The sequence below is a fragment of the Trachemys scripta genome, chromosome 8, assembly GCF_013100865.1.
Source record: "Trachemys scripta elegans isolate TJP31775 chromosome 8, CAS_Tse_1.0, whole genome shotgun sequence".
NCBI classification, from domain to species: domain Eukaryota; kingdom Metazoa; phylum Chordata; order Testudines; family Emydidae; genus Trachemys; species Trachemys scripta.
The window spans coordinates 4,169,336-4,189,368 of NC_048305.1; the positions used below are offsets into that span (position 1 = coordinate 4,169,336).

The 20,033-nt window shown below is 48.2% G+C and overlaps 1 protein-coding gene and 1 long non-coding RNA gene across 2 annotated transcripts in view; both read right to left on the minus strand.

The window, feature by feature from the left end:
- The window catches only part of LARP1 (La ribonucleoprotein 1, translational regulator), a 70,856-nt gene extending 56,742 nt beyond the window's left edge, over positions 1–14,114 (minus strand). The window contains 2 exon segments of the mRNA XM_034779719.1: positions 13,484–13,559; positions 13,561–14,114. Of these exon segments, the coding sequence (XP_034635610.1) occupies positions 13,484–13,559; positions 13,561–13,965 (481 nt within the window). The 5' untranslated portion in view covers positions 13,966–14,114.
- On the minus strand, positions 10,171–12,642 carry LOC117881906. The gene is made up of 2 exons (XR_004646887.1): positions 12,456–12,642; positions 10,171–11,499 (listed from the first exon to the last, which is right to left on the minus strand). It is a non-coding gene; the product is annotated as an uncharacterized LOC117881906 (long non-coding RNA).
- Positions 14,115–20,033: the final 5,919 nt, after the last annotated feature.

A 20,033-nucleotide genomic window follows, 5' to 3' on the forward strand; every position in this document is an offset into this window, starting at 1 on the left:
AAACCCTGCTGCCCCGGCCACGAAGACAGAGTGCCCCTCTATCGAGACAGGAGCTGAAAAGCTGCAGGGAAAGTATAAGGCAGCTTAGAGGAAAGAGCAAGAGAAAAGTAACGTCTGATTATCATTTCCATGAAGCAGCTGGTGGCCCGGCTCCCTGCCTCAGTCCTTTAATCACCCGTAAGCCTGAAGCGATACCGTTGGAAACATGCAGCCATCCAGGTGGTCAGCAGGAGGCAGTCCCTATATGGAAGTTGGGGAGAGGGGGGCCTAAGGGGGAAAAAACACTGCCAAAAAAACCAGTGCTCCATTGGTTGTACTACTGCATCTTAAAAAAGGAAACAAAATTAAGATGCCTCCACAGATAGTCCCAATAAAAAGGGACAATTTAGGACCAATCCAGCAGTTTTCAGGGCATCAGTGGCTGGTAAACTCTGGAGATTTATCCCACACTCTGATGCCAAAAGAAGGCTTGCCAAGAAGGAGATCGCTAGAAAGCTAGATGGAGAAAAAAATGGGGCTCAGTGGAAGGGAATATTCCAATCTCAAACCCCTGTGGCTAGATTTCCAGCATTCAAATAGAGTTAAAATGTGTTCATAGGCATAGCCAATTACCTCATCATGGTCATCTCATGGCCTAGGACGGTCTGGCTGACGCACTGGCACTGCCTGCATTAGGACCATGGTTCCAAACATCACTAGTAGCGTTAGCACTCTGCCAGTGACCTGCCCAGGAGCTGAAACCAGCAGAGCTCATTTCACTACTGTGTAAAGACCACCTTCTCAAACATAACTGGGGTGGGGGGGTGGGAAAGCCATGGGTGAAGGAGGCTTTCAGGCAGGCAAGGCACTCAAGTAACCATCTACAACAGGGATCGGCAACCTTTGGCCTGCGGCCCGCCAGGGTAAGACCACGGGTGGGCCGCACTGGTTTGTTTACCTGCCGCGTCTGCAGGTTCAGCTGATCGCGGCTCCCACTGGCCGAGATTCGCTGTTCCAGGCCAATGGGGGCTGCGGGAAGCAGTGACCAGCACATCCCTTGGCCCACGCTGCTTCCCGCAGCCCCCATTGGCCTGGAGTGGCGAACTGCAGCCAGTGGGAGCCGCCATCAGCCGAACCTGTGGACGCAGCAGGTAAACAAACCGGCCCGGCTTACCCTGGCGGGCCGCGTGCCAAAGGTTGCCGATCCCTGATCTACAACAACTACTAGTTTTTACTGATACCCAAGTGCTACATCACTGCAGTTGCACCACTGTAGCATCATAGACACTTGCTACAGTAACAGAAGGCGCTTTTCCATTGCTATAGTAAATTTCACCCACCACCACCCCGAGAGGCAAGAAATCTTCTCTTGGCCTAGCAAGTATCTATAATAGGGCTTGGGTCAGCTCAGCGGTATCTCTCAGGGGTGTGAAGCAATGTAGCTAGATCGACCTAAGTTTCAGGTAGAGACAAGGCCTCAGATAATCCTCCTTCTTGCATGTGATTTCTGGTTCTATAGTTTCTCTGAATTATTTCTCCATTTTGTCCTTGTAGGGTTCCAGTTCTGCTGTTGTTAATTAGACCAAGTCAGATTTCCACTGAGACTTCAACTGCAGCATTATCAGCCTATAATCTGTCAAGTCCCTCTGAAACCTCCTTCAAATTGCTTTTGGAAATTTAGTCCCTTGCTTAAAATATGGGCCACGTTTGCATCAAGTTCCTTCTCGCCATCAGTGCAAATGTCAACACAAGTATTGCACTTTGATGCAAATGAAAAGACACACAATCTTCCCAAGCACGATTGCAACAGCTGTTGGGAAGCCGGCACATCAATCCTCTTTTCACACAACCATCCGTGATGCCAATGGTGGAATTTTTGAACTTTCACAACGTGGTTTAAGAACTTTTATGTATTATTTCTCTCTCAAGGTTTAGGCAGCACGCGGAGCATCCACACCTAAGCAGCTCAGAATGACTGCACCTGTGAAAAGTTAAATTTTTCTATTTTCGTTGTCTGAGCAAATGACAAAAAAAAAAAATCCCTCATCTAACTTTTCTCTGCCTTTCTAGCAGAGAAGGCAACTTGTGCACAATATTCTGCTATTTCCTTGTCAGATAAAAGGAACAGCTTTAAGAAGGAAAGTTTCTCCCCCGTATTGATGGTGGCCACTACTAGGACATTTCTCACGTTCAGCTACCCATCTTCCATTAATGTCATCCTTTATGCTTTTGGTTCTTCGCTTTAATTTTTCTGCCATCTCTTCACTTGCAGTAACTTGTGCACAACTTGAATTTTCCCTGGATGTACTGCTCCAGACAGGTTCAAAGTACTTCAGCCACTTCTTAAAACTTCATCTTGTGCTACACTAGTGGCAATGTTATCATAGAAGGAAGGCCTGGAACAGGGACTTGAAGATACAATCATGGCTTCCTTTCTAGCATGGTGGTATAAAAAGTGTCTGGCTTGCACGAATAAATTTGATATTCTTGTTCTTCCGATTACCCAGCGAATGTTCCATTTGACCATGAAGACTCTGAAGCGGCTGAGTTTTCTGCACTTTGAGATGAGTACGAATCCCTTCACCTCGTTACTTAACACCTTGAATTTTACTTAAAACTATAAATCAATTTTCGTTACTTCACTCCACTGAATCACTTGCTTGTTTCCACTTCTTCACCTTTAGGCATAGTGAGTCAGATTAGTGTAGTCATTTATGTTTGGGATTCACCAATCACCCCTTTTGCAATATTGACCAGCAGGTTTCACGTTTACTACAGTTAGAATAAGAAACCCCTATGTGGTGAATTCAAACATTGTGAAGACTTCGGGGGGGACCAACAGTGAACTAGCCAGTTTTGTATAGAATCACATTGTTGCATGCTGTAAGAGGGGCAAAGTTTGCTAGAACTAGAAGCTATGGGAAAGTGGGTAGGACATACAACTCCCCCAATCCCCTTCTCCAACATCCTATCACAGCCAACTCCACCTAATAGCCATCTCCTATCACCAACAACCTGACTCATTCCTCTTCTCCTGTAGGTTTTTGATAATTCTGTAACCTTCTCGTCTCCTAACATGCTTAATGGGCACAGTAAGAACCCTGATGTTCTCAACACTCGCCTTTTAACCTTTTAGAATAGCTCCAAGTTTTAATTAACAGAATTAAATTACAGCCTAATGCATCTAGTATTTAAAAACATGTTAAGTTCATACAGGTACTAGACAGTGAGTCCACAAAACACTCTACTACTACTGGGAAGGGGGTGGGCGGGGAGGACAGAAGAGAATCTGCTGGGTCTTTTCACCCACTTGGGAAGGAGAAGGGGTTCCGTGACTGTTTATTAGCAAATAAACTATTCCGTTGCACAGGTCCTCTGCCAGTGCACTGAGGACTGTGAAGTGACTCTGTAAGAGAGAGGCACACATCACTGCTCAGCTGGAAAAAGTGTGCTCCAAATGTACCCTTGACCCAGACCTTGTCTTCCAAAGCCTCTTTCCCCAACCCCCAAAAGTTAAGTCTGACGCTTTAACCCCCCGATACCCGGCTGGCAAACCAAAGTGCAGCAGATAAGACAGTCTACAATTGGCATGAGGGTCAACCTCTTCCCAGCACTTTCTACAGATGCCATTAGAGTTCAAATTTCTGTATTTGACTGGAAGGGTAACTGTTGAGCAACAGAACAAACGTTCCCCCTCCATGACCTCCACCTCAGGGGAGCAGGAAACTGACTGTCACCCAAGTTTCCCCACACAAGTTTCTCCCACCTCTACTGCATTACCAGCACTCCACCACAGCAGGAAGACCGGAAGCTAGGAATGTAAGTAGGCACACATGGCTAGAGAGAGCAATCACGCCAGCCACATCTTTTTAAAACACTGCACCATCCACCTCATTCAGATACTATAGAGATGTGCAAATCAGGGACTTGACTCTGCAGACCCAAAAGCACATGCAAAGTTAGCAATACTGGCATTCAACACACATAAAGCGTACCTACTCAAAGGCGGAAAAAAGAAAAACAGACCCTATGTTTCTAAATCAATGGAATTAGTCAAACTACAGCAACTGCTGACCTTGCCAGCATCAGCTCATGCTCCCCCCATGGTAAATCCCAGTGCACAGGCACAACTGCATTAAAAGGGTCTTTTCCATTTCTAATGGATTTGATCCGATTAGATCACCCAGTCCAAAAGTGCCCAAAGCCACAGGGAGGTCTTGCAGTGATGGCTGCTCTTCATTGTTTCCAATGCTGAGTCGCATCAAGTGGGCTTTGAGGATCAGAAAAGAGAGGACAGAAAATCATCTGCATTTTAAGTTTTAAGTACACTCAGCTGCCGGCCATGTTGCACAGCACCCCAATGCAAGAAAGCTTTGGGGAAATTCCCTCTGCAATGAACTTCTGGAACAAAGCCGTATTAATCAGCTACTAATCTGGTAAAGGTAAGGTACAGATCTGAGACCAAGGTCATTAATTCTCAGCTACCCTCTCTCCCCTTGCATAACATAATACTCCAAGACAGTGTTCCCTCTAGTTTTCCCCCACACGTGTATGGAATAAATTTCGTTATGTGCACCAATATGGAGGTGGTATGTGACATCACCTCCATATGGATGCACGTAAAATTCATGTGGCGGGGGTGGGGCTGAGGGGTGCAGACAGTGGGAGGGAGCTCAGGGCTGGGGCAGAGGGTTGGGGTGCGGGGTGGGGGGTGAGGGCTCTGGGGTGGGGCCGGAGATGAGGGGCTCGGGCAGATGGTTGGATGCAGGCTCTGGCTGGGGATGAGGGGTTTGGGGTGCAGGCTGCCCTGGGACTATGGCAAGGAGAGAGGATTCCCCCTGCTCCCTCTCCCCACCACAGCCGCTCCGGGGCTGGGGCCGAAGGCTAGACATCTCTCCCCTGGTCGCAGCAGGTCCGAGCCGGAGCGCCTCTCCCCCAGCCGCAGCGGGTCCGGGGCTGGCGAGGAGAGGCATCTCCCTGCCCCAGCCTGAGCAGCACTTAATAGGCTGCAGCACAGCCGCAGTTTACAGGGAACTTGGTCCCTAACCCAGGGAGCATTGCTTTAGCACAGCATGCAGGACTTCTTACCCCATGTGACAGACACTAATCAAAATACAATGAGGTGCTGGGTAGGGAAGCACAGACCCTTTTCATTTTTATACCTTATAACCCTCAACAGCTCAGAGCTGTCTTGGAACTGGCATGCTGCAGCCTTTCAGCCCCCAGAGCAGACATTCGCCAGCTTGGGAAGGGGCCCGTGCAGGCATCTGTCCACACTAGTCCTCCACAAGCCATCCCATCACAGTGCAAACCATGTGCTCTTTGCACCCCAGCTAGGAGTTCAGAAAAACATGGCAGTGACATTTTCTGAAAACTTGCCATTATAGGATGAGCCATGTATTTAGAAACATGTTGATACTGAATGTGGCCACAAACCAGCCTCCACAACCATACCTACCAAGCCAGGCATAGGAAGCCATTACACCCTGCACAGTTTCTGTACGGCCACCAGTAGACCCAGTTCTCCAAAAGGCTAATCCCAATTGTCACTCTAGGTTGTGATGGCATTTCAGCCTAGCAGCCATTCTGACACACACACACACACACACACACACACACACCCCTTCCATGAGCCAAGACTCCCTCTGCAAAGAACCCTGCTAGCCGACTTATTCAACAGCCACATTCAGCTCCCATTTGTTCTGACCAGAGACGTTCAAACACGCAAACAGCTGTTTTAAATAAGGTCTTGCTGTGGCACATTAACTTGTTACAGACTGTTCTCATCTGCACTCTCCTCCTCGCTTACCTGCTAAGCGGTCATGAGACTATCATTGGCTACCGGATTTTCCTTCAATAGCTTCCCCAGATTTACTGTTGAGAATACGCTCACCAGGTACAAAGCTCTGCAGAGGTTTTCAGTAGAATTTTAACAAATGCTTAGATTTAGAGAAGACAAAGTTGGGACCACAACACTGATCTGAAGTGAAGCACCCAGCAAAAGCAGATGCAAACATGACGAAGTGGAAGAGCACACATTTGTACAAGGCAGCCACACCTCTACTTTAGGCCAGGTAACAGCACAGGAGATGTCTGGGGATGTTGGAGTCCTGAAGCTACCAGCATAACAACGAGATGTCCTAGCACATCAACTACAGAAGATCTCAGCTCTATAGTAACTGCTCAGCCTGCCCAGTGGATTCACTGAATATGGTTTTATAGCACACCTTCCATACCCAAGAGAGCCTCAGTTGCATACCAAACTAGGCATTAGATCTGCAGACAGTGAAACCAACATATATATGAGCAAACATGGCAACTATTAAGCACTCAGCAACTGGTCACACAGCCTTGGGCATGAGAGCCTGCAATATTAAACCGGGGGAATGAGAGTTCCCCATGGCCACAACGGAAGTGTATGCCAGACTGGGAATGAATTAGAACCCAAGTATCCTGATTCATTGAGGTCTTGAAGTTAAAAAAAAAAAGGGGGGGGGGCACAGAATTGGGAGACCTTGTTCTCTTCCTAGTTCTCCCAAAGGTTAAATGCATGGGCCTCAGCAAGAAAACACCCGTGCCTCAGTTTACCTGACAGTAAAATAGGGGTAATACTTATCCCACAGGAATACTGTGAAACTTAAGTTTGTGTTTGTAAAGCATACCAAGATCCTCTAGTGTCTGGAGTTAGGCAAATACTAGGTTTAATTTTTCACTAAGGTTTACATTTTTCTAAAGTCACCCTTTACAGATGTGGGCATTATCTGCATCTGGAAATATGGTGGCTGTGCCTTTTAAAAAAAAAATTACAGTAAAGTGCAAACACCTGATCTGCCCTTATAACAAGTTCCAGTGGACCTGGAGAAGGGAGGAGGTAGGACTTGGAACATTTAACCAAAATTATGAATAAAGGCAGCCCTGTATTTCAGCTACTCAGCACTGAAACTGCGCCCTGTCTAGGATGTTATTTGATGTGCCCCAAATACAATGTCACATTACTTACTGGAATGCCAAAGGATTAAGTATCATAATAAGGAAAGGGGGACAGAACCCTGCAACCCAATACCCTTGTTGACCCATTTAGTGTTGCAGACATGTCTGTGCTCAATTCATTTGTGTATGTGGCTATCAGAAATAGGTAGGATAGGTAATGGGTAGGATTTTCAAACGGGCCTAAGTGAGTTAGGTATTCAATGCAAATCACAGCCTTAATGATCACCGGTTTCACAATCTGCATGTACCACAGATGTGATGCCAAAAAAAAGTTGGAAAGGTTTAAAGCAAAGATAAGAATCACCTGAATTAATTCCTTCGTACTGGAAATCTAGAGCTTAGCGTCATATCAGGGAGATCATGACTCCCAGCAACAAGGGGTTACGAATCAGCTCTCACTGAATACACTGCATTCCCCAACCTTCCCTGAAACAAACAGTGCAGAACAGAGCAAAGGTCCAGAATAAAGCTGAAGGGCATCGGTGTGTGGGGGAGGAGAAAAAGCCCTTTAACCTTTCAGGGCAGGAAGTTCCAGTCCCCTTACGCAAAAAGTTGCTCAAACCTGAGTTGTGGGATCAGGACTAAAGGATAGTTCAGAAGAAATGAAGTCAAGGGGAACAGAGCTCTTGCTGTGACGTTAGGTCTTTGTTTCAACAAAGCCAACAGTGCTACGCAGCTACATGCCATGACAGAAGAAGAGTTGCCCAACACTTTGGAGATCAGCGCGTGCTGGATTACCAAGCGTTGGCTACTCGGCACAATAGCAGTGACTAACTTTCTTGTGTCTAATGAAAAGTTATCTAGATGAAAACGTGCCAACGGCAAAGCAATTTTCTCACTTGTGTCTCGTCTCCCTGGCGGGTGCTGGTTCCAAGTGCTTCTCCCCAAACCTTTGTGGGACGCATCCCCATGGACAGTCGGGGAGGGATGAAAGGGAGTGTAATTGCAGTGTAGGTTTATGCTACCTCTTCCCGCACCGCACCTCTCATGCGGCAAGTTAGCCTCAGCTGTGCTTACCCACACATTATTTTATGCCCTTTCCAACAGTCAGTTGACATTGATGCATGGGACAAGGAACTCAGAGGGGTCTTTTGGAAAGCTTGACTTGGCCTTCAAGATCAGCTAGAAAGAGAGCATACACCAGACAGTGAGCTAGTAATGGCATTAAAAAAAACAAACAAACAAAAAAAACCCACTACAGGCTACATCTACACTAGAAAATGCTGTACAGGTTTTCCAGCAACAATGCGCTTGCACCAGGGCAAGTAATAGCGTAAGAGCTAGTGTAGACAGAACTCAGACATTTTTGGCACTGTCATGAAAACCCTGCAGGTCTTGGCTTCAACAGAGGCCGTAAAACAAAGTACAGTAGTTCTTAAAGAGCAATAAGTACCTTGATACAATGTTTCTTTAAGCAAGTGCAGCAGTTTTTCACAACTGGGTGCTAGAAACACTTGAACCCTGTCCGCAGTAGTGCTTACATCATTGCTAACGCTGTATGCAGCTGCACAACTGGGGGAAGATTTACACAAAATATTTTAGGAAGAGATTTGTTAAAGGCTTCTCCTCCGGTCATATTCCTTTTCTCCAAAAAGTTATCTAGAGATAAAGAAAATCTTGATATATTTGAAGTTTATATATAAAGTTTGGTGTATAGCCACCTACGGGAACACAAAAGCACTACCCTTTTCCTTAGCAAGATATTTTTCCTTTCTTCTGTAGACACACTATTATTATAGGGTTGTCTATGCGACATAAAACCTACTGACTTTGTTTATTTAGACTATAAAAGTGCACACGTAGTAAGTCCTGTACCAAGGGGCTACAATTACCTGGATCTTGTTACAAGACCGCAATAAGGAGAAAAAGAAAAGAAACCATCACCAGTCTTGCCAGAATCCCTGTAAGTTATGAGACCATTCAGATACAAGTCTTACTGCATTTGACAAACATTACCATTGGGCTAATCTTTAAGAGCCCAACTAAATATTTCCCCTGGCTTCCTTATACCTCTAAGTCACTCCCCAAATGAATGATTACTCAAAATTGTAGGCAAGGAGATTTTCTGAGCATACAATACTAACAGAATCTGAGCAAATTCACTTCTTCTATGCCCTAACTTTTTTACACCAACGTTTTTCTGATCTAACCTCTTTCCTAGAAGTCCAAAAAGATTTAATCATTCAGCCACAGCCCTCATCCCTAAAAAGGCACCTCACCAGGTGCAGTAGCCCTTCACCTTTGGAGATCCTGCTGTAAATCCTGCTTTACTGTATCCCGCCAGAGCCCGAGTACACGTACCCCTCAAAGCCACTGTACAACATGGGACAACTAAGCAACTGTGTGTGGGAAATGCCCAGAACTGGAACTGTGGGCGTGTTGCAAGTCTGGATTAAAATACCATCAGCAGAGAACTGTATCTAGAAGCTTAGATCCTGAGCACAGGCCTTTGTCTAAAGAGCGTCTTTAGTCACCTAATTCTGTTATACTATCTTATAGCATGTGCATGAAGGAGTTAAAATGATTTTTCTTACTATTTAAGGCCCCAAAGTCTGCAAAGGCAATTTATGTGGAGGGAGCCTTGTACCTCTGCAGAGCTCTGTCTCCACAAGGGGTAGGGTGACCAGACAGCAAATGTGAAAAATTGGGACAGGGGGTCTGGGGGTAATAGGAGCCTATATAAGAAAAAGACCCAAAAATCAGGACTTGTCCCTATAAAATCCGGACATCTGGTCACCCTAACAAGGGCTCACCCAAGCAGATTAGCTTGCAGGGATCGGGTCTAGGATACTTTATGCTTCTAGAACTTAAATGCAGCTTTGAAAACAATTTTACAGTAAGTTCTTAGTCATTCTGGGTATTTTGAAAAATAACTTAAAGCTGCTTCAAATATTTGAGCTTCAGAATGCCACCATTAAACATGTGCAAAAAATCAATTTTCTTGGAAGACCTTTAAAGGCTGTTTTAACATGCAACCTAAAAACTTTACCTAACCCACATGTATCTGTGAAATGGGCATACAAGCTTTGTAATGTTCCAGAAGCTTTTGGTGAGTGTAAGAAACCCTCTACCACAAGTTGTTAAAGAACTTTTTTAGCTGTGACTGAAACCTACAAATACTAGGAAATATATTCAAGATGAAGCCCATCAGGGAGCTCTTTGCCATGAATTTGTCTATTTGGGTAGTTTAGGACAACCATGTTAGGAGAAAAAAGGTGTTTATTTTACAAAAATAATAATATTTTACAGTTAGTTAATAGGCAGCAAAAGAAACAATGCCCCAAGAGCAAAAGAGCGGAATAATACTGACAAGGCCTGTATTGTGTGAACTATAGGCAAGGCTGCCAAGCTCCAGAAAATGCCACACTAGTCAATTTCACCATTTAACACCTTAAGGAATACTCTGATTCTGAGTGGAACAGAATTCAGGTTGTTACAACATTATTTCCTTTCAACAACTAATTTTCCCCACAAGAATAAGTTGTGGAGTTTCTCTTTCCCTCCCCCCCTCCAGAAAAACCCAGTAGCGTGGCAATTCAAGTGCTTAACACTGGTTGCACCTTTCTTGAAGCACATGTTCTCTCCCCACCCCCCAAGAAAAAATAGTTTTCCCAGCCTGATAACAGGACCAATACCAAAACATGCTGTCTTTCGTCCTTTAAAACCTGAAATATTAATGCAGAAGAATGAAGGCAAGTCAAAAGACATTTATTGCAGATCTTGGGTATACTTTCAAGCCGTTCTCACCAGAAGTACTGTATGTAGTCATATAGCTTTAGCGTTTAGGATAAATAGTGTAATTCACAAAGCTCTACATACAGGATATGCACAGAAATTAGTATATGACGTCTTATGTTCTGCTTACATCACAACCAACTGGATCAGCCTTCTGAATCACAAAATGTTTGTACTGCAAATTGAAAACGCGACAAGTGCTAAACTCTAGAGAATGGCCATTACTGAATATGGCCCAACAAGGCAGCATTATGAATCCTCACCTCCGCATGAAGGTGTGAGGAGATCGGCTTTAGGTCATACAACAAGAAGTAAACTGAGGCAGCAAAACAGTCAGAACTTTGTTAAGACAAGTCATTCTTATACCATCCCATGGTTTCACAGACTAAAGCAGTTTGACTCCATGGAGATTTTTGTTGTGCACTATTAAGTTATCTCCTATGTGCTTTTCCCCACTAAAAAAAAGTATTCCAAGCAGATACTGCAGAGCTGTCCATCTTCCAAAGATCAATAACTATGATGATTCATCATGTTAGACGGTACCAACTTTTGCAAAATGATGGCACACGCACTGATGAGAAACCAGATGTCATAGCTGGGAATGTAATTTAAAGTTTGCAAGGGAAGGCTGAAAAATTAAAGCGCCCTCATAAATGAGATATCCATTTAAAATTCTCAGTATTTTCTCCTGGTATGGGTTCCCTTCATGCTAAGACAGTTTATTTCTCCTGATGGAAGTAATATCTATTACAACGTGCAAGAAAATGCAAAGCGTTCAGCATTTCCAATCTTGGCCTAAAAAGAATGGTGGGAGGAAGAATGCACAATTTAAAAGGCAGTTGTTACTAAACTACAACTGAACCACACACAGACACTCACACACCCCAGTAACTTTTGGGGGAAAGAGGGGCTGAAGTTACACCACAGAATCAGCATTGCAACATGCACGATTACCAGAAAGCTACTCGGAATTTCCTTTGGGCCAAGGATTTATTCCAAAAGGGGCCGGGGGAGTACGGGGGGGTTGTTTGTCCAGCATATTCACCCTCCCTTTCCCATCCTCCACACAGATTCAATGCTGGGAAGGGAGGGTTACACTCTCCNGGGGGGGGGGGGGGGGGGGGGGGGGGGGGGGGGGGGGGGGGTTGTTTGTCCAGCATATTCACCCTCCCTTTCCCATCCTCCACACAGATTCAATGCTGGGAAGGGAGGGTTACACTCTCCAGTTTATTTCCAGCTCTGGAACTGCACAGAAATGAAGGACTGAGGCCTACATGTCACTGTGCCAGCAAAGCAAGGGAGACAGGAGTCAAGGGCCCAGCCGCATTCAGCTACAGAGGAATACGCACACGTGGGGAGGAGGGAGAGAACTACCTTTCGCACACACGCAGGGCGCTGTGAGCACGGAGAACACGTGGGGGTTAAGGGGAATCCCCCCCCCCAAAAAAAAAGTGTAGCGTGCTCCGATCAATGGTGCACTGGATCAGACATGAGAAGCGGGGTAGGGAATGGGGGGGGGGGGCCGGGCCAGGGCTGGCAGATTCCCTCCCCCCTCGCGCCCCCTCCAGCACAGCTTGTCTGTCACCCTCTAAGGCTTTGCAGATTCTTGCTGGGGCGCAAATCGGCGGGAGAGGGGGCGATTCGTACCGGGAAAGGGGGAGAAGGAGAAGGCCCCGCGGTGAGCCGGGGGGAAGGAGGGGGGGGGGGAGAGAATCACATGCTCGCAGCAGAAGAAACCACGTTGTCTTTACTGCTGCAGTGGAATGCCGGGAAGGGGAGGAAGCGCCGAGCGCAGCCACCCAGCCCCACACACGCTGCCCAGATCGAACGCTCAGTCCTCCGCCGTGGAACGTTCGCACCGCGGCCTGGAACGTTGCAACAGCGCCGTGGAACCTTCGGCCTGGAAGCAGCCCCCCCGCCGCAAAGCCGCATGGCCGGGCCGGGCCGCTCCGCCGGGGCTGGGCTCCGCTCCCCCTCCCCTGCGCACACATGCTCTCCGCCCTCATGGCTCCCACAGGCTGCAAGAAGCCTCCCCTTTCCCGAGAGAGCCGGGGCTGCTACAGAAATCCTAAATCCACGTTCCCCAGATGACCCCCCCCCCACACCCACCCCTCGTGCGTCCGGCTAGGATGAAGGCGGAGAGCGGCGGCATGCGACCGCCAAGGCCATATGACACGTTTCGTTCTCCCCACGCCGGGTTACAGCCAGCGAGTCCCCATATTCTTGGCACCCTGGCAAACTTTGGCACTCGAATCCAGACAGCTGGCGAGGGCATTGGGGGGGGGGGCTCTTTCTTTTTCTGGTCCAGGCCAAATAGACTCATTCAGCATTTACAATATGGGAAATATGGCAACGCTGAACTGGGGGGAGGAGTGATCTCTTCCGAACAAACCTTCCCCCCCCTTCCATACACACAGACGAGGGCCCCCTTCTCAGCATTTTTATTATGTCCCTGGGTGGGGGGGAAAAAGGCCTTTCATAAAAAAGGCAGCTCCTGTGTGCTCTGGGCGAGCGTGTGCGAGACCGAGGCCTTGCGATCACGCTTCCCTCCGGCTGCCCCCAGCCCCACGCACCCCCACCCTGGCTTACTCCCCCGGCTAGTGCACCGGGGCTGAGCGGGGACAGGACCCCGAGGCAGGGGGTCGATCCAACAGCGACAGAGCCAACTAGGGTGGGGTAAGGGGGGGAAGAGAACAAAAACCCCCGAGTCACCGTACTGCAGCCCAGAGATCCCTCCCCCCGCACCCCGCCGCGGCTCAGGGTCACCCCCCGGACCCACCTGGGGGGGACTGTCCGTTGACGGTGACCACGGCCACCGGGGCGTTTTTAGTCCAAGGGTTCACCTTGGGCGGGGGGGGCCTCGATGAATTCCTTGCGCCCGCCTCCTCCCTGCTCGCCGCCTTCCTCGCCGCCGCTGCTGCCCCCCGCCTCGCCCAGCAGCCGGTTCTCGCCCCCGGCGCGCTGCTGCAGCAGGTTCTCCTTCTCCTGGTTGTTGCTCTCCTCCTTCTGCTGCTTGATGCTGGGGGGCTTGGGCGCCGCGCTCCGCCGGGGCGGCTCCCCCGCCACGCCGCCGCCGCCCCCCTTGGGGCAGCTGTCCGGGGCGCCCCCGCGGCCCTCCTCGGCGGTGGCCTTCTCCCCGTGGGGCATGAGGGGCTCGCCCTTCTCCCGGGCCCCTTCCTGGGGCTTCTTGATGAGCAGCCCGTGCTCCTCGGCGGGCAGTAGGGGGTTGCCGGGCAGGAGAGCCTCCACCTGGGTCGCCATCGGCGCCCCCGGCCGGCCGCCGCGTCCCCCCCGCTCCGGCTCCAGGCGCTCCCCCCGCCGGGCGGGGCCCTGCTCAGCCGCACGCAGCCCGGAGCAAGTGGGGGGGCCCCCTGCACCAGCTCCCCCTCCCGCGGCACCCCTCCAGCTGCAGCAATATGGAGAAGCACGGAGACCACGCGACTGGCACGGGAGCGCGCGCGCGCAACCACCCCCCCCTTCCTCGCGGCCGGCCTGCTGCCTGCCGCCGCGCGCGCACGTTCCAGCGCCAGCTCCGCCTCGGCGGGTAGGGGGCGCGCACGCCGAAAGGGGGACGGCCCCGGCCGGCGGCGCGCACGCGCCTGATGCAATTCGCGGCGGCTGGAGGAGCGCCTTAAAGGGGCAGCGCCTGCGGGAGAGGGAGGAGCTCGGGGGTGCGGCTCCAGCCTGGGCTGGCACCAGCACCCTGGCTGCGGGCCTGGGCTGCTCCAGCCTGGGTGCTTGCTCTCCTCCTGCTGCACCCCAGCGCCCCTCTGGGCAGCCCCTGGCTGCTCCCCAGCATCTCCCCCTAGGGTGGCCAGAGGTCCCGATTTTATAGGGACAGTCCCACTTTGGGGGTCTTTTTCTTATATAGGCTCCTATTACCCCCCTCCCTGTCCCGATTTTTGCTGGTCACCCTCCCAGCCACCCAAAGCTCCTGGTCCCTGCACCCCCCAACCCCCAGCTGTCTCCCTATCCCCAGCACGCCCCTTGGCATCGCACCGGGGGACACTTTTAGGGGCAGGAAGAAGGTCAGGAATGGGAAAGACAGCTCAGGATTTGACTAGTTTGTCATCCTGCTTTAGTATTCTCCCTTGTATACAGGTACATACATTAGAAGAGGTTATGCTAATTATCAACTAATCTTCAGTATTTTCCATACCAGACATTTCAAACCACTGTATAATTTAACTGTTATTGGTGGTTGTCACCATGATCCTTCCAAACTAACATGGTTTCCATCAGATTTAAAGCAGTTCACCGGGGGGGGGAGGGAGGGGAGTAGGACTTAAAACAAAACAAAAAAACAAGAAATGGGATGGTGTGGGGGGCTGCCACAGCCAACAAGACCTGTCTAATACCGCAGTGATTCTCAGTAAAGGCATCCTATAATCACGACAAGCCTCATGTGATCCCATATTCTATATTTAATAGATAAGGCAATGCTTTACTTCTCTACAGCACTACCTTTCATCTAGAAGAACTGGTATTTAATGTATCATAGGAGCTGCGCTCAGAGAGTCGAGGCACCCCTAGGAATATTGAAAGCACGACAAGTTGCAGCAACAATTTAGCTTCGAGGTAGTGGTGCATGGAAAGAAGGGAAGAGAGGAATTTTAAAGTTAGCTGTTAGGAAGAAAGGGGAAAATGAAAGAAAAGTAATGAAACAAAAATAGGAAAGAAAAGACATTAGACAAAGTCTTGGACAAAGAGAGGAACTTTGCACCTTATTTTGAAGGGCAATAGAGGTTAAAGTTCTAACAGACCCCCAGCGGGACTTTCAAATAGCCAAGAACCCTCCACTGAGAATGTCTTGCCTCCGGCTCTCAAGAGTACTTGTAACCCATTGGTCATTATGTCCCCTTCTGCACCCGATTCACAGAGCATGCAAGTCCATTACGGCCTCCAGGTCAGAATCTGGCTCTTAGCTCAAGCTGTAGAAACATGTGCTTTCAGCTCTGGAGGTCTCCAATTCAATTCTCCATGTGGTGTCTGCACAGAGAGACACCTAGGCACTGTTGTCAGGAGCCGTTCAGATAGCATGGTGGCCCACAGGGCAAGAGAAGGGTCCTAGGGGTTCCTCTAATCTACCCCAGCCGGCAATTGCCCGAGTGCACTGTGCTTCCACCATGCTAGAGCTTGATGTGGAAATAGGACGGGACCCAGCTATGCTGGCTCTGTGCCAGCTGATAAGTCCCCCCCACACACTGGGAGAATTCGCAGCTGGCCAAATCTAGATGATTTCTGACCCCTCTGTGCTGCCAAAGAGGCACAAAAGACTCAGAACCCAGAGGGCAGTTTGGTTTGTGGTCTCGAAGACAAATAGGGCATTATAAGATTAAAACCAACAACTTCAATAGTGTCTAAAACCAAACCGGAAGCCATGCAGCGTGTGGGGAACGGGGATAACATGCTCATTTAGATCTGCTGCATTTTCCCCGCTAGCTAAAGGTTCCCAGTTATCTTAAGGGTCAGCCCTAAGTCAAGTTCACGGTAGCAGTACAACCTAGCGGTGCCAAAGTTGTGCACGTCTGTGGTGACATCAGTAAGAAAAGGTGGCAACCTCCCAGCTAGGAAAAGAATGTGGGACCAACCACTGTCGCCATCTAGGAATCCAATAGCACTCGGGTGGTTGGACAAGCAAGAGGCACAGAAGGGCGCCAAGATTGTGAGCGTCTTTGGCACAGAGCGGGCAAACTCCAGCAAGAGATGGAGTCATTACAAGGCCCTGTCAATTTCTCTGCTTGTGCTCCCCGCCCCGATCATCATCACCTCTCTCTTATGTGGATGAAGTCTCAGCCAGTTCGTTCTTACTGAAGTCCTTGGCCAGGCACTGGAAAAGCAAGGAAACTGCAAAGTCTGGATCTGATGAAAAGGACACAGATGTGAGTGTCACCAGCACTGAAAATTTCTCAGTCTGCTCGAGCTGCTTCAAACAAACAATAAACGGGAGGGGGTGACAAAATGCAACCATATGGGGTCCCACATGAGAAAGCCACTGGGGCTGGGGGAGAGGGGAAATGAATCCTTACCCACCACCATCCTCAAGAACCTGACAAGTAATGCCTTCCTGCTGACCCCACATACAGATAGCTCACATGTAAAAACTTGACTGTCCAGGTAGAAGCGGCTGTCAACTTATAGCTACAAAATTGCAAGGAATACCTACAGCCACTGCAACTGATCCTATTTACCCTCCCTTAATTCCAGCCCCATCGTAGTCATTTGTCATGTCTATGCCACACCTAAGCTTGTCACTGTAACAATCTGCTCTGCACTGGACAGTCATAGAAACCCACCCTCAGGGGAAAGGGTGCCATTCGGATGAGACTATTTCCAGGGCGTGGTGCAAGTGATAGATAGGTATCTCAGGAGCTTGATCTGTGTGTGCTAAAAGGAACGAGAATACTGCTGCCGCTATCACCGCCTCATTTCTGCTTATGTAATACTTACCTGTCAGTGTTTTTTGGGCACAGCTGTTTCTATATATAGTCTGCAAAACTAATGCCTGGATACCAAAAGATGATGTGTTTATGATTACGCTCTCAGGCCCAGAAAAGAAGGAGCGTGGAGACACACATACTGGGGTCCTTGCCCATAACTCGGGCTGTAGGCACTACAGTAATAACAAATAATAAATATAGGATAGACACACTCAAACATACATTATGCACAAAAACAGTATACAGAAACACACAACATTGTCATGCACACACACACACAAGTATGCACGATACTTGCACACATTTTATTTCAGTCTCTTCCTCCTCTAGTGTGATGTTCAGAAGATGGGAGGTTACCACCCCAGCAGCACCTCTGTATTTTAAGCTGTCATTTCCATTGCAAACTTTGGTTTTCAACGGGTTAGTTATTCAGCAGGTTTTTTTTAATTTGGACTGAAATGTCTGGGAGTTTCTATGGTAAGTGTATAAAAATCTGAAAACATTTAGTCTAAGTTTTGCCCTGTACAACCTGTGTCTATTTACAGAGAGTATATTATTTACAGAGCACTGTCTGTGTCTAAGTTATTGGCATTTAGGTCTTTTACCCGCCTGTTCTAGTGCTTACATTAATAGGAGGAGATGGTCTATGATAAATTGTATTGCTATAACCCATATGGACCAGCCAAACAGCTGCTCTCTCCTTCATGGTTCTGCGCGTGATCACCTCTGAGTCCCTGTAAAGCAGCTTTAGAGACTGCTCCAAGAAAAACTTAAATCAGGTTTGTTTACATTTAAAGTAAATGTTGGTGAGGCTTTGTAAGAACAAACCTGATGGAATGGCGGCGGGAGAGAGAGGGGCTAACCTTTTAATGCTCCACCGCGATCACTGAGATGGGGAACGTACCATCAATCCCACTGAAATGCACTGGACTCTCCACGTGGAGTGGAAATGTGAAGCTTGAAGAACTAGCAGCAATGCTTTCTTTGCTGTATTTCAGCACTGAATGCACACGGAACGGCAGCATTCCCGCTGAAGTGCCCTGCTTTAGAGAAAAGCAACAGAGGGTCCTGTGGCACCTTTAAGAGTAACAGATGTACTGGAGCATAAGCTGTCGTGGGTGAATGCAGAGGCATCCGACGAAGTGGGCATTCACCCACGAAAGCTTATGCTCCGATACATCTGTTACTCTTAAAGGTGCCACAGGACCCTCTGTTGCTTTTTACAGATCCAGACTAACACGGCTACCCCTCGGATACTTGACTGCTTTAGAGAGTTTATCTGCCAATTTCATTGAGATTCTTAGGGCCAAATTTGCAAACAGTGGTGCTCAAGTGGTACATTCAGAACCCGTGATAGTGCTCTCAGTTACCTGTTATCATGTGTGAGTTAATGCAATTTTGGTACCAATATTTCAGAATTTGGCCTTAAGGATGAACTGTAAAGCAATGAAAAATGAAGGCTAGATTTAAGTACTAAATGACTCCATTAACCAGGTTGTGTGGGCCGTTCAGCACACAGGCATGTTTTATCTAACGTTTTAAAATCACTTTTTCCCTCTCGAGATTTTCTTGGTCCTTCTTGAGTCCCTGAGGGTTTCCCAGATCTGCGAGGTCACAGTATGATGCAGCCTCATGAATTGCCATGAGACTTCTGGTAGTGTGTGTCACATTCTGGGATAGCTTTAAGAAACCAGGAAGTAAATCACAAAAGGGAAAAAGGAATTTTATATAAGCTAGTTACAACTAGATAGACAGGCCCAGGCAAATGTTGGCGTATCCAATCTGAGCTTCTCCCAGGGTTCCAGGATGTTCATATATGGGATTTGGTTTGCCCCACTTCTGGCTAAAAAAAAAAAAACAATTCTCATTTTTACTGTGCAAGTCATCTGAATTCTTGAGAGCCCAGTCTGGCATGCTATGCAATTCCTATTGATTTTAATTGGCTAAACTTCCATGTGATGCTTTGAAAATGTATCTCAATATAGTTCAGCAGGTATGTGTGTGGGAGAGAGAGAGCGCGCGCGCGAGAGAGAAACAACATTCTTCCTTGGGAGCCACTTTTACATACCTACGAAGTTGATAAATGGCCTTGGTACAATTACTGTGCTTTGCTGGTCTTCTCTCAAGCATCATTGTTCTTTAAGGGAGGAATGTTCTGAGCCCATTGGTTGAGGGGAGTTCCTTCTACCTCTCTGCAGGTGAGCTGTGTTCAGAGCAGGCAAAGACTAAGTTTAGTGTAAACAGACTCCTAGCAACCTGCCCATACTCCAGCCCTATCTCTACTTCCTCAGCAGCACTGTGGCAAGGTGTATGGAATGTCTACAATACTACTACTCCTTTGGCCTGAGCGGCCAGCCAATATCTGGGGCTTTGTCAGCTTGTTTCCCATCAGAGGAGAAAGTGATGTTCCGATGAGTCAGGTACTTCTTTGGTACAATCCTGTTTCATTACAAAGAATGCACACAAAGCCCTGTTTCCCTGAGCACAGGAGAGACAGTTTCCTTGCTCACGATTTTCAAGCCACTCCTATGCCCCAAGGAGCTCCTGTCTGTGCTCCCTCTCAGGGCCACATTCACAACTGCTTCTCCCACTGTCTGCTGGCTTTTTGCCTTTCTTTCTGCCTCTGACACACAGAGACCAACACTAGGCCACTGTATTTGCAATCAGCTGCCAGCCTTGCGTGAGGCCTACTGCCTTGGATGGTGGTTTCCATTGTCTCCAGATATCTTAGTCCATATGGGAGTTTACTTTGGTAAGTTACTAAATGAAGCTGCAGCTACATTAGGGGGAGCAGGGTTGCCATCCCACAATTTCATTGGGCGTCTCACGAGATGCAGTGTTTTTCTTAAAGCCCCAGCTAACATGTTTTAATTAAACAGTATTTAAAAA